The sequence below is a fragment of the Eurosta solidaginis genome, chromosome 4 (genome assembly GCF_040869045.1).
Source record: "Eurosta solidaginis isolate ZX-2024a chromosome 4, ASM4086904v1, whole genome shotgun sequence".
In the NCBI taxonomy this organism is placed as follows: Eukaryota; Metazoa; Arthropoda; class Insecta; order Diptera; family Tephritidae; genus Eurosta; species Eurosta solidaginis.
The window spans coordinates 75081848-75097726 of NC_090322.1; the positions used below are offsets into that span (position 1 = coordinate 75081848).

Consider the following 15879-nt stretch of genomic DNA (forward strand, 5'->3'; position numbering starts at 1 on the left):
TTTTATCTAAATTAATTTTAGTTTGTTTTATTTTTATTAATTTTTTCGACACAATATTTTCATATGAAACATCCCAATAATGTTACAACAAACAAAAACCCAAATACATAAACCTGAATTCTGCGTGCTTTGTTGTTGCTGTCTCTGACTCTGTATTATATGATTTTAACACGAGAGTAACGGAGCACTCAGCCACAAAAATTTACCTACTATTTGCCAATAATGATCAGATAAAAATTGAATGTGCCAGCGAATATAAAATATATGATCATGATACAATCTGCTTTCAAATACCTACTTCAAAATATTGCAGAATGAGAAAATATGCTAATGCCGTCTGTTGGGAGAACTACAGCGCGGAGAACCTGATAAATCTGCTGCGGACATGTGATATAAGTTCTATATCTAATATACTTAGTAATAGAAAATAGAGTTCAGGCTTTGAATGATATCTTGTCTGAAGCCATGCAAACGTTGACATACGAGAAGATGATCAATATACAATTGCGAAATAAGTGGTACGACCGTGAACTAACAGTACTACATAAAAGAAAATTTGAATTATATAAAATCGCGATTTGCACAGGTCATTGGGATGATTATAATGCCGTTAAAAAATATATATATAAAAACTATAATACTTAAAAAGAAGAAATACATGGGAGATCAAGTGATTATTAATAAAGGAAATATGAAATCCATGTGGAAATGTTTGAAAGATGCTGTGGAACTTGCAGACAATAAAGGGCATATTAAAAAAATAGTATTTAACGGTGAATGTCTAGAAAATAGCAACGATATAGCTAATGTCTTGAATTGTTACTTTGTTCAGAGCATAATCCAAATCAATGATAGTATTAAAACAATTGAACTTGTTGCTGAAAGTGAAACAACCAACTCGGTAGCAACATTTGAGCTCACCAGTTGCGAGTTAGAAAATATAATGAACATCACAAAATCATTTAAAAAGAAATATGGCGGTAAAAACCTATTGTCAGAGGGTGTTATCAAGGACTCTATGGTGTACATTGCACACTTATATAAGGACATTATAAACGAATCGTTTGATAGTGGCATTGTTCCCAGCTGCTGGAAGATATCCACAATAATACCAGTAGCAAAAGTAAAAAATACAATGAAACCTGCCGAGCTGCGTCCGATTAATACCCTACCTATTGATGAAAAAATTATGGAAACAGTGGTGAAAAAGCAACTAGTAACATACCTAGACGATCATAATATAATCATGCCAGAGAAATCAGGCTTCAGGAAAGGCCACTCCTGCGAAACAGCATTGAACGTGGTAAATGCAGAGTGGAAAGAGGCTGTTGCTGATAAAAAGGTAGTAGTATTTTGCTTCTTAGACTTAAAGAGGGCGTTTGAAACAATCGATCGAAATGAATTGCTGAAGTTAATGGATAAAATTGGGATCAAGGGAAAAGCTTTGGAATGGTTTCGTAGTTACCTGAGTAACAGAAAGCAGAGGACGGTAATTGGAGACACAGTTTCATTGGTTGTTGATGTTAACATTGGGCTGCCACAACGCTCAGTACTTTCTCCGATATTGTTTATAATTTACATCAATGATATAAAAACTTGTTTGAGAAATTGTAAAATAAGTCTTTTTGCGGATGATGCATTAGTTAGCATTAGTGACAAAAATGTAGATTGCGCTGTCATGAAGATACAAGAAGACTTAAATAATTTATATAAGTGGCTGTGCAGTAGAAAGCTAAAACTTAATATTGATAAAACTAAGTATATGATATTTCACAAGAACCATAATAACTTAATCCAATCTAGTCTGAAAATAAAAACCCATGCAATTGAAAGAGTAGATCAAATGAAGTACCTAGGTGTAATAATTGATGAGAAACTAAGTTTCACAGAACATATAAACCATTTAGAGAAGAAAATTGCACAGAAAATAGGATTTATGTATCGAACATGTAAGCATATTAGCCAACATCACAAAATATTAGTATATAGATCAATTGTAGGACCACATTTTATTTACTGCCCAACAATACTACTAGTAACAAATGATACGTTAATTAATAAGCTCCAAATACAGCAAAACAAAGCAATGCGTCGGATACTAAAATGCTCTTATAGAACATCAAAAAGTATTATGCTTCCTATGTCAAATTGGCTTAGTATTAAACAATTAATCTGTCATTACTCTTTGAAGTTTATACATTACATAACACAATGAATGTTACCAAATTATCTGAGTGATAGGATACAGTACAATCATGAGATCCATAACTATAGAACTAGGAGTAGCAGAAATTTAAGACTGCCCAAAGTAAGAACCGAGTTCGCAAAAAAACCTTAAAATACGTAGGCTAAAAAATGTATAATGAACTACCAGCAGAGATACAAGACTTTGAAAACGTTGTTAAGTTTAAAGAAAAACTATTTCTATATTGTAAAAATTTAAATATGTAATACTAGTTAAACAATGAATTAACTCATTTCTTTTTAATGAAATAGTTTGAAGAAACAATTATGAATTTTGTAAATTACACTATACAATGAATTAGGCTTTTTTGGCCGTAATAAATAAAATAATAATAATAATTTCCAACAAATGAGAACATGCTCTTGCCTGTGCTCTGACACTTTAAATTATATGTGGGTGTTTGTGTTTACTACAAAAGAAAACACGCTCCTCTTACTATAAAATACTCTTAATTTATACATGCAACGGCTTTTGAGCTTACGGCTTACACACAGTTTCACGATATAGCGTCTGTCGGCTTATATATTTGTAACATTTTTAAATTTATATTTTTGCGCTATATTTAACTTTTTTGAATTTGTTTTAATGTCCTGCACTTCTCTTTGAGAAATCCTTTCGATACATGTTAATTGCTTATACCTTATAATTGTAGTTTGGCCGTAAAAGTAGCGCAAAAATTTCAACTTGCCTATTTACACATATAATAGATGTATATGCACATATTATTCATTTTCCAATATATACTTTTTAGACCAAATAAACAGAGCAAACTTCGCAAAAAAAGATCGAATGGTTGGAGTCACTATAAAAGCGATGTTGGAAATGATAAAATTGTGTGTAAAGCTCGATACCAGCAAAGTCCCGTAGAAGTTTATGCCAGGTTTTTAGCAATTGATCAGGTAAGTTGAAAAATTTTTGAGTTGTTATCTCTTTCGCATGTATCGTTTAATTTTGCAGAATTCAGGTCGCATAAGTTATTTTATTTCACGGCGTACGGGCTTACGCGTTACAGATTTGGTTCTACCACTCCTCCGCGTATCTGATCCAAAAATTGCTACATTAAAAGGAAACATTTTGCAAGGAAAATCAATGGGTCGTACAGATGTCCAGGTATAATTGCTTTAAACTTTTACTCAACAAAATAACAAAATAAAGTCAATTTAGGTTTTATCTCCTATCACAGGCCGAGTGATAGGTACAAAAGAAATCCGTGTTGGGAGTGACAAAGTCAGTTTAAAAAGGTTAATTGTGCGTGTCATCTCTGGGCTACAATTAACTATATCGCCAGACAACGGCATTGATAATGGCTATACAGCAGAGACATCAGTAACAAATAAATTAACTGCACAATATCAAGAAGGATTACTTGACATTGATCTTGAATTTTCAGATGGATCCAAAACTCCATTAAGGTTTGTATACTTTTAAGTGTTAAGCAGTAATAACTTATAAGCCAATTCCACGACATAAATCATACATTTTTCTTACGTGGGTTAGGGGCTTATAATATACCCACATCAGGTATGCCTGTCGGAAGAATGGACTAAAATACCAAATTGATTCAAGCGTCTGACAGCGCAATATATGTCCCCCAGCGGGTTAGGGGATCAGAATATACCCGCGGTAGGTATGCCTGTCGTAAGAGGCAACTAAAATACCAGATTGAAGGGGCTGTGTAGCGCAACCCTTCAGGTTGCCAGCGCAATATATAGCTTCTCCAAACCCAATTGTCAACCTCACCCGCGGCGAATCCTGTTTCACTAACAGACGAGGCTCTGGCGACCCCAAGCTCCTCATGGAACTTGGGGGTGGGGAGGGAGGGAATGGCATGAAGGATTAATGTGGCCACATAAATCGTTCCCGAAATGGTCGGGCTAGCACCTTAATGGTGCTATGGTACCGGAGCGTACCGGATCTGTATCCGGAAAAGGACCATCACATCGATAACACTCCCCAAAGCCTTCGGGGAGCAACCTTATCGCTACACCAACAACAACACCAACAGCGCAATATATGGCTTGCCCAACTCAATTGTCAACCTCACCTACCCGTACCAAATCTTTATCCGGCAAATGACCATCAACATCGATAACACTTCTCAGTTCTCTCCAGTTTTTTCGCCTCGCGAAACCTGTCATTGTCACCGACTAAATCTTCCGCGACCTTATTTACAACATGGACGCCCCAAATGTCGACCATATTGAACATCCACGTCGATGGCACTACGCTACCGACTGTCCTACACCCCAAAATCTTGGGTGTGACGTTTGATCAGGATCTTCATTTTGGTGCGCACGCAACCGCAATTGTTCCAAGAATTCAGAGCCGTAATAAAATCCTCAAATCCCTTGCTGGCAGTACCTGGGGAAAGATAAAGAAACGCTCTTGACCACATACAAAGCAATTAGCCAGCCGATTACGTGCTACGCGTCACCCATATGGTCGCCAAGCCTAAAAACCACCCACTGGAAGAAACTACAGGCCTGCCAAAATACTGCTCTCAGAATCGCCACGGGTTGTCTTCTTATGTCCCCAGAACACCATCTGCATAATGAGGCGAGAATACTCCCCATCAGGGAGAGAAATGAGATGCTGACCAAACAGTTTCTGTTGAATACCCAGAAACCTGGGCATCCCAACAGACATCTGATTGACGAACCAGCACCGCCTGGGGGCCTAAGGTGTCATCTCCGTGAGCATTTTGAGGAAATACGGCACCTGAGAACCCAGCCGTATGAAGCGGAAAAACACAAGCAGGTCCTTGGTGAACTCCATAGACGGGCGTCGGACCTTTATGTCGGGAATTGCCCGGTGAATCCAGTACTTGAAGAAAAATATCCAGAACTCGCAGAAGAGGAACGCATACTCCCCAGGGAAACGCGTGTCACTCTTGCTCAACTTCGTTCTGGATACTGTAACAGGTTAAACTCTTACCTATCCAGAATCAACCCCGACATACAAAATGTATGCCCTGCTTGCAATGTGTCCCCACATGACCAACCATCTCTTTAATTGTAATGTGGAACCAACGCCTCTAACACCCCTTTCCTTATGGTCCACCCCTGTTGAAACGGCAAGTTTCCTTGGACTCCCGTTAGAGGATATTGATGACAATTTGTGATCGGTCGCGGCTATTAGGTGGGGCGAGCATTGCTACAACAACAACAACAACACTTCTCAAAACCTTCTGAAGAGTGCTTATCGCTACAACAGCAGCGCAAAGAAAAACTGCAATACTCTTTTTTTTTTTTTAAATAGCTAGCAAAAACGATGACAGAATTAAAATAACTATTGTTTTATCTTGATCGTGTATTTTACAGTATTTCAAACCAGAGTTGTTAAGGAATGCAATCACCCCGGAATGCAATCCATACATTCCCATTCCTGGACTAACTCTTGGATTGAAGGCTTTTATTCCTTTTTTTGAATGATGAATAAATCTTTTTAGTCATTATTCCTTTTTATTAATCCGGACTAATTATGCCATTTTGCCTTCCTTATGTGGAATAATAAAATTCAAAAGCATTCCTTTTTGTTGATGGGGATTATTTTGTTAGTCCAGATTAATTATTCTTTTTGGCATTCCTCATATAAAGTAACCAATATTCGACCTTTACAGCCAAAAGAGCAATTTATTGAATTATATGGCTCAGGGTTTCAGTGGGAATTTAAACTACAGTTTCAAGAAAAGTTAGTTTTACTCTGCCTGTTTGACCTTTTAAACTGAAAGATAATTTCTCTAAAATCTTCTAATTTTATTTTACATTTTGTTATTTTATTATTTAAAAAACCTGGGATAACAGTAAGAAAATGTAATAAAAAGCGGATTCGACTGTAGTTGTTGGTACTATAGAATTTCGTCATTTCAGAAATGCAAATTTTTACTGAAATTACAACAAAATTGCGGCTGCATGCTCACCAAAATGTAGATCCTGATCAAACGTCACACCCAAGATTTTGGGGTGTAGGACAGTCGGTAGCGTAGTGCCATCGAGGTGGATGTTCCAAACGGTCGACATTTGGGAGGTCCATGTTGTAACTAATGTCGCGGAGGATTTAGTCGGTGATAATGCCAGGTTTCGCCAGGCGAAAAAACTGGAGAGATCAGGGAGGTACCCGTTTATTCTGTTGCGAAGCTCATCGATCTGTGGGCCTGGGCCTGTGGCCATTATTGTGTAGTCATCGGCCCTAACCGTGTTCCCAGGCTGTGGTTCTACTGCATATGTCGGAAAAGGATTTATCTTAGACGGTCACACTCTTGCCAGTGTGTCACGTGTAAGAGATGGCTGCAGCGTTCGGGATGTTCTGTGTTGGAACCTAACGTTCGTCGGCCCCAAAGTTTCTACAAAACCTTTGTGGCTCCCTGCTGTTCACGTCAAAGGACGTCCCGCGGTTCACCCTCAGACGTACCTCCGCCACCTTCTAGCAGCAACGCTGCCCAGCAGACCCCACAAACTGTCCGCTGTTGCTCGCGACAAACAGCGCCGCCACTTAACGCGGCCTCTGCAACACATCACTACAAAATACGTAGCATGGACAGAAGCAATGCCGATCCCCAGCTTTTACCCCCCGCCCCTCCCTCCCTTTTCCGACACACACGCTCGTGTAAGAAGCATTCATCAGCTCCTAGTCCCCCACACCGTGTGTTCCGTATGCCAGCTTAGAGTATTTACGATCGCGAAATCGGTCCAATACAGTTCATGGTTTGGCCGATTCCACCTTCATAGAAACGGCCACCGTCTGACCGGTACATTCGTTGCACCGTGCTGCCAAAACACACGTACCAACTGATCGACACCAGGTCTCCCGCAGGAATTGGACGGCACACTCCACAAAGCCTATATTCTTCAAAGCACTTTCACCCATATCTGACTCGCAGAGTGACGACTGTCCCCCCGATGCACTTCAGAACTCTGCAACTTAATTGTAACGGGTTAACCGGAAGGATCGCAGAGATAGTAGACTACATGAATAAAAATAATATCTGTATAGCCGCAAATTCAAGAAACAAAGCTAAGTGCCAGATCGGACCTTCGAACTTGCTATGGCTACAACATTCATAGGCAAGATCGCAAAAGGGGTAATGGTGGTGACCTTGGCTTTATCACCCATCACATCGTGCAATATAGTATATTTCAAGATAACATCAGTCGCGGGGATAATACCTTAGAAAGTCAAGGCATAACCATCTGGTCAGGCGATGTTGACCTAGAAATAATTAACATCTATATTTCTCCTGCCACCTGCTGTCCAAGTGGCTATCGCCTTAATAACCGCCTTATCCTTGGCGATTTCAACGCCCACCATGACCTCTGGCTTTCCAGCTTGCCAGTCGACAGCAGAGGCAGGCAGCTGGCAGAGCAAATAGACAATACGACTTTCTCCACGATAAACGGCGATGCCCCCACCAGAATTGCAGGTAATTGTCACAGCTCACCTGACATCTCAATAGTCAGCGTAGGGCTCATGAGTTGCGTTGAATGGCAGCCGATGCTTACTTTAGCATCTGACCACCTGCCCATACTCCTTTCAATACAGAGAATTGCCAATTTCATCACCTCTGAAAAGCGGACTTTTATTAATTTTAAAAAAGCTAACTTGGAAGGCTACACAACCGTCACTAATAAATCTTTTGCTGCTCTCCCCATTCCAACTGATGTCCGGCAAGGCGAGAGTGCGTTTCGCAAGGTCATCACTTCAGCTTCTGCACGCTTTATTCCGCCCGGTAGAATAGCTGAAATCATACCCCATTTCCCGGCTGAAGCCGCAGACTTAGCAAAAGAACGTGATCTGGCGAGACATCCCGACTCTAGAGACCCCCATATTAGAAGTCTCAACTTGGATATCATACGGCTGGTAAATGAACACAAAAGTATCAAATCGGAGGAGCATCTAAAGAACTGCAACCTCTCTGCGGGTGTTGGTAAATTGTGGTCAACCGTCACATCCCTGCCCAATCCTACTAAACACAACGATAAAGTATCCATAGCCTTCGGGGACAAAACTTTATTTGATTCGACGAAATTTGCGAGCGCCTTTTGCCGACAATTTATATGACAATTTCTTCTGTGGACAAGGCCAGACATCGTGCACACAGACGGGCTCATAAACAAACACGACGTGCCACTCATTTCCATCACCCCCACAGAGGTTGATGCAGCCATTCACAAGACCAAGCCCTCCAAATCAATAGGCCCAGAAGGAATAGCCATGCCAATGCTAAAACACCTTAGCGCTGAGGGAATAAACTACCTAACGCACGTTATCAACCTGCCACTGAAGTCCTTTGTCATTTCTGAACAATGGCAAGGATAATTCCACTACTAAAGTCTGGCAAACCAGCTAAGGAAGTTGAGTCATATCGACCGATATCACTCCTTTCGCCAGTAGAGAAGACATTGGAAACCGTTTTGCTCCGTCATTTTGCGGCAAATCTTCGCCTAGCCACGCAGCAACATGGCTTCCGCAAAATGCATAGCACCACCACCACGCTAAATGCCATAAACACCCAGATTAATTACGGAATAAATCAGGTAAAATCCCATCATAGGACGTTGCTCGTGGCACCTGACCTATCAAAAGATTTTGACGCAGTGTACCACGGCACGCTACTCCAAAACATAGAAGGCGCACACCTTCCCCCTTTTCTAAAAAGATGCACCGCAAATTATCTGAATCGTCGGAAAGCGTCGGTTCAATTTAGGAACGAAATCTCAAAACCTAGAAAAATTAAACAGGGTGGTGTCCATCCCCTCTTCTGTTTAATTTCTACATATCAAAACTCCCTCCCCCACCAGAAGGAGTTGCAATCATCTCCTATGCCGACGATTGCACGATTATGGCAACAGGTCCTTCAATTGATGAATTAGTTTCTAAAGTAAGCAGCTATCTCCCCGATCTTTCTAGTTTCTTCACCTCGCGTAACTTGGCATTATCACCGTCAAAATCCGCGGCCACTCTATTTACGATGTGGAAGGAACAGATGGCGCAAATTTTGGACGTTCACGTTGATGGCGTCACACTACCGACTGTCAGTCACCCAAAGATCTTAGGGATAAAGTTCGATAATACTCTGACCTTCAAGGCGCATGCCACCGAAATTGTATCTAAAGTGCAAAGCCGCATCAAAATCCTCAAGTCGCTTGCCGGCAGCACCTGGGGAAAAAATAAAGCAACATTGCTAACCACGTACAAAGCAATTGGCCGGCCGCTCATGAGCTACGCGTCACCATTTGGTCGCCTGGTCTTAAAAACACATACTGGAAAGGCTATCAGAACTGCCACTGGATGTCTCCTTATGACCCCCGAACCTACATAGGCCAAAGAGCTCAACATTAAAGAGCACAACGAAATGCTGAACAGGCAGTTTTTGCTTAATTGTCATAAACCAGAACATCCTAACAGACAACTGCTTGATCTAGCCCTGCCTCCACGGAGGTTAAGGGAACATCTTAATAAGCACTATGCCGATCTCCGGCACCTGCCACCACAGCTGTTTAATCCAGGCAAAATAAGCAGGCCCTAAGCCAAATTCACACAGAATCGGTAAACGCTTTTGCCAGGAAGCGCCCTTACAGAAGAAAGACATTACCAAGGGCGACACGAATCACCCTGGTCCAACTTCGTTCTGCATACTGTAACAGGTTAAGCTCTTACTTGTCCAGAATCATATGTAATGTATGTCCTGCATGCGATGTGACCCATCTTTTCAATTGTAATGTAGAACCTAGACCTCTTAACACCAATTTATGGTCCGCCCCTGTTGAAACAGCCAGTTTCCTTGGCCTACCGTTGGAGGACTTTGATAACAGTTTGTAAGTGGTCGTGCCCATTGAATGGGGCGAAGCACTGTTAACACAACAACAACAGTATTGACGTTCGCCAATTTATGTATAATTGGTTTATTTTTAAGTCTATTTGATGGTGTCAAGTACTTCTCTTCGAATTATAACGACCTCTTATAAGTAGTTAAGATATTAAAAAGGGCTAAGTTTTAATCTATCTTTTACTACAAACAAATATACATATATGAAATAAATTTAGTATTTTTTTAATTTACTGAACTAATTAAAAAAATTCCATCAATAAACAAGACAAACATAAATGCAGTTTAGGTCATACAGAGGAATAATAATTATATATTATTATAATTAATAATTATTCCAAATGGAACTTAAAAACTCACATCTCAACTTCAAATAAATTTTTTTTAGCGATGTGAAAAAATGCATGTAGGATGTACCTTGGACTTGGTTGAAAAAAAAAAAGTTGCAAAAGAACGCCACTAAATTTCAAGCTCCAATAATTTTTTTTTATATCTTTTTACCCTTATAAATGCCGCCGAGATTGTATTTTAATTTTAACTTGGTTATTTGGTCTTCGATTGTTTAAATTGATATATCATTGTTTTGGTCTATATTTCCTTATGTTTTTTAGAGGTCTGACCCAGGCAGACAAATAAAGATAAGTCTATCCAGAAAGGAGTGTGTGAATCCCATTCGATTCGAATCGAATCCTTAGGGTCGAGGCGAATATCGAATAGTTCGAAGGATTTGAATAGTTCGGGGACCATTTTATTGTAGTGATCGTGTAAAATATAATGAACTTAAAATATTATTTATTTAAAAAAAATTATTAAAAATTGATGTTAAATTTTATAAATAACATTTCGAACAGTATATATTACACTATGTTACAAAATCAACTTTTTTCTGGGTATTGGACCAAACCAAGTTTTTTGAGGAGATTGAGGCTTAAGTATAAAAAGTCCTATCTTCGTTTTCCTAAGTTAGCCCCCAAAAAATAGATATCGGCTTTCGAAGTTCGAAATTCAACATTTCGAAATTTTATTTTTGTTTTTTTGTTAACGCGTTCACAAATTAAAAATGTTTCGTGGTCCGCTCTTTTCCCTTATTTGAAGGGCTGAATTCTTTTTTGAGAAATTTAGTATAATAGCTGTATTACGAGGTGAAAAGTCAAAAATTCGAAAATATGAAAAACATCATATTCTCGAATTTTCGCAACCTATATAAAAATCTTAATATTGCTATGAAGGTGGTTAAATGGCCTTTATTTTGATATGCATATCTTTAAAGAAAAATTTGGCAAAACCCCTGTTTAAGCGAAAAAATTCGTTTTTTTTACCAAAAATTTATTTTGACCAACACAATTTCTAGCTGGTAAAACTATTGAATATTAAATAAATCATAAACTTGCATTAAATGTGCTATTTTCAAATCAAAGCACTCAAATACTTTTGAGCTCTTAACAGTACTTATGTCCACTGTGCTCCAACAAATTATGACTCTGCGACGGCAACCCCTCGACGGGTTTCATCGCGCCATGTTGCCAGGTCGCAAACCCAAATCATCCGGATACTCCAATGCTTGCCCAAGGGCGCCCAGCCCCAAGGCCACAACAGTAATGGCTCGTTACTGCAAGACCTGGAAGGGTCTACCCTTCCCCCATGTCTTAAAAGGTGGACCGCAAATTATCTGGGTGGTCGGCAGGCATCGGTGCAATTCAGAAATGAAACATCAAAACCAAGGAGAATTAAACAAGGGGTGCCACAGGGTGGTGTCCTATCCCCACTTTTGTTTAATTTCTACATATTCAAGCTACCTTCACCACCGGAAGGAGTCACAATCGTTTCCTACGCCGATGACTGCACAATAATGGCCACAGGCCCAGGCCCAGAGATCGATGAGCTATGCAATAAAATAAACGGCTATCTCCCTGATCTCTCCAGTTTTTTCGCCTCGCGAAACCTGGCATTGTCACCGACTAAATCTTCCGCGACCTTATTTACAACATGGACGCCCCAAATGTCGACCATATTGAACATCCACGGCGATGGCACTACGCTACCGACTGTCCTACACCCCAAAATCTTGGGTGTGACGTTTGATCAGGATCTACATTTTGGTGCGCACGCAACCGCAATTGTTCCGAGAATTCAGAGCCGTAATAAAATCCTCAAATCCCTTGCTGGTAGTACCAGGGGAAAAGATAAAGAAACGCTCATGGCCACATACAAAGCAATTAGCCAGCCGATTACGTGCTACGCGTCACCCATATGGTCGCCAAGCCTAAAAACTACCCACTGGAAGAAACTACAGGCCTGCCAAAATACTGCTCTCAGAATCGCCACGGGCTGTCTTCGTATGTCCCCAGAACACCATCTGCATAATGAGGCGAGAATACTCCCCATCAGGGAGAGAAATGAGATGCTGACCAAACAGTTTCTGTTGAATACCCAGAAACCTGGGCATCCCAACAGACATCTGATTGACGAACCAGCACCGCCTAGGGGCCTAAGGAGTCATCTCCGTAAGCATTTTGAGGAAATACGGCACCTGAGAACCCAGCCGTATGAAGCGAAAAAACACAAGCAGGTCCTTGGTGAACTCCATAGACAGGCGGCGGACCTTTATGTCGGGAATTGCCCGGTGAATCCAGTACTTGAAGAAAAATATCCAGAACTCGCGGAAGAGGAACGCATACTCCCCAGGGAAACGCGTGTCACTCTTGCTCAACTTCGTTCTGGATACTGTAACAGGTTAAACTCTTACCTATCCAGAATCAACCCCGACATACAAAATATATGCCCCGCTTGCAATGTGTCCCCACATGACACCAACCATCTCTTTAATTGTAATGTGGAACCAACGCCTCTAACACCCCTTTCCTTATGGTCCACCCCTGTTGAAACGGCAAGTTTCCTTGGACTCCCGTTAGAGGATATTGATGACAATTTGTGATCGGTCGCGGCTATAAGGTGGGGCGAGCATTGCTACAACAACAACAACAACATGACGCTCATATATGCCATAATTTAAATGTGTGTAAAAACGACAACTAAGCCAGTCCCTACATAAAAATTTTGTACATTTAAATCAAATAAAGCTTGACTACATAGTAGAACTGCAGCTAAACTTGTATTTTTGTTATTAAGAGATATACATATTACAAATGATTTTACATACTGTTTGAAACAAGATTATTTTCTTAATATACACCGTTAAGGCCTTGGTCAGCGTCAATTTCCTTCTGGTCCTCGTCCAAGCTTTCCTCAGCTAACCTTAGCCACCAACCTTTTTGCTTTTGTATCGATACTCCATTGGTATAGCTGTTTGGTGGAAACGTTCTCCCTGTTCATCAGATTCGGTAGAAAGTTGTCTCTCTAACCAGTCGAGATGAGCATACATCAAATGAAAGACATATGAACGTGTGCTTTTGAAAACACTTCCACTAGGTTATTGACACACTCGAAAACTGTCATCACGCTGATCTCCAAGAATCTTAATAATAACAACCTTGAACGCACCCCTAGCAATCGCAGCATTAGTATCTAAGGTTTTACTGAAATCTTCGCCTTTTGTTGTATTAAAATATATAAAAATCTATAAATGAAAGGCATGTGAATATGTAACTTAAATACGAACCTGCTTCGATTTTGGCGCAAAAAGTTTTAGGAAACATTTGTCTCAGGCACGCTTTTGAGACATCATTGGTTTTAATGAATGACTTGATAAAGTTTGTTACTAGTTCCAATTTTATATGTAATGGCGGAATCAAGATTTTCTCACGACTTACTAGAGGACTGTTTGCTTACGTTTGCTTTCCCAACAGTATATTCGTATCGAAGTGGCCAATCTTTTTTATTGTATTGGTCTCCGGTATAACGCGTATCCCACAAACAAATAAAGCACGTATTCCTTGGCCATCCAGACGGTGGCAGTCCTACTACTTTCATGTCTTTCATGTCTGCACATACTCTCCACTGGAATTGCTCGTACTGCATATAATTGAGAAGGCCTTTCAAGTTGTTGTATGTTTCAAGCCTCTCTGTATTGTACGCTAGTGGGACTGGTGGGATACTTTTGTCTTTGTATAACAAGACTGCTTTTAAACTGGCTTTGTTAGAATCTACGAAGAGGCGCCAATCGGGTGGATTATGATTTATACTCATCTCGTTCATCAATCCGGCGACATCATGGCAATAGGTAAACGAGTTAGCATCATTTACAGTAAAATATTGTTTAAAAGATGCTTGCCTGTCACGATAGCCCGATGTTCTTACATCTGATGCCAAGTGGTTTCCATACTTCAAGAATTGTGCCAATTCTTCGGATTGTCTTTTTGATAGGGCGAGTTTTCTCACCAGTTCATCTAACTCCCGTTCCGTTGTTTAATGAGCCTCACTCATCCAGTGGATTCAAATGGAACAAATGTCTCATCACCTTCGTATGGAATATTCACAGAAGCTGTTTCCAGCGTTGCTTGACAAGGGCTTCTTCTGGGAGGTGCGGGAATGTTATGGCTATGTGGCCTTGGCAGTCGCACATACAAACTTTCAATGCACTCTCTTTTGCGACGTTTTATCCGTCATCACCAATATGGTAATTTAAACATAGATGACAAGTGCTTCTGTTATGTATATCTAAAAAAATAGTTATATCATGGTCATATGCAATACTGTATCTAAGTACATAATTACTTGGTTTATACCAAATTGCAGGAACTCCAAAGGGCAATTGATTAATTTCTTTTGTAGACCATTTTTGTAAATGGTTATAGCCGGTTCGGCATATCTTGTTGGGAGCCCCCGACTCGCCTTTTATAATCGGCTGATCAAAATACTGCGTATTGAGTGATTCCACTACTGGAGTAGTATTTACCAAACTTGTTATAATACTAAATTTAGCGCACACAAAACAAAAGTTCGATTGCAGAATTGCTTCACATTCTTTTTCAGACATTTTTTTTTATTTTATAGCTGGTATTATACACTTTTATCAAATATTTGATGATATTGAATGAGTGCTAAATCTCAACTGTTCTCATTTACTCACTTTAAAAGCATCGCACACTTGATGACCATCATTTGATGGGAAGCACAGTGGATATATGTACTGTTAAGAGCTCAAAAGTATAAAAACGCAGTGCTTTGATGTGAAAATAGCACATTTAATGCAATTTTATGATTTATTTAATATTCAATAGTTTTACCAACTGGAAATTGCGTTGATTCAAATAAATTTTTGGTAAAAATAACGCACCTTTTCCTTTAAACTGGGGTTTTGCCAAATTTTTCTTTAAATATATGTAAATTAAAATAAAGGCCATTTAACCACCTTCACAGCAATATTAAGATTTTTTATATTGGTTGCGAAAATTCGGAAATACGAGGTTTTTCATATTTTAGAAGTTCTGAGTTTTCACCTCGTATAACAGCTGTTATACAAAATTAAAAAACAAAAATCAGCCATTCAAATAAAAGAAGGCGCACCACGATCATTCAATATTTAAAATTTCTACATGATAATGAATTTCGTTTTTCAGTCACAATGTTTCCAGCAGTAGAAAAAAGCCGCTTACTCCCAACAGACGTAGATGGAATGAGCAAATAACGTCTACCCATCAGTGATAACAAAAGATATTTTATTGATTATTTTTTCCATCTCTGAAAAGGATAGTCCCGAGGCTCAATGTCTGTGGAATCCAAGTATTGAATCAATCACCTTACCTGTTTGCCGTAATGTCAATTTTTATTATACCTAAATCTTCGGAAAAATCATATATGTAATACTCTTATATTGCTAATAGAAAATGCTCGCAATGTGTTTTGAATT

General features: G+C 39.6%; 1 protein-coding gene and 1 pseudogene across 10 annotated transcripts in view; both read left to right on the top strand.

The window, feature by feature from the left end:
- The window catches only part of dtn (transmembrane protein 132C dtn), a 597671-nt gene that overhangs the window by 336211 nt on the left and 245581 nt on the right, over positions 1-15879 (top strand). For all 10 annotated transcript variants that reach the window (XM_067782100.1, XM_067782098.1, XM_067782099.1 and 7 more), the window contains exons 8-10: positions 2997-3144; positions 3203-3355; positions 3410-3657. In XM_067782100.1, the coding sequence (XP_067638201.1) occupies positions 2997-3144; positions 3203-3355; positions 3410-3657 (549 nt within the window). The remainder of the gene's footprint in view (positions 1-2996; positions 3145-3202; positions 3356-3409; positions 3658-15879) is intronic.
- On the top strand, positions 7144-8302 carry LOC137247626 (uncharacterized; annotated as a pseudogene).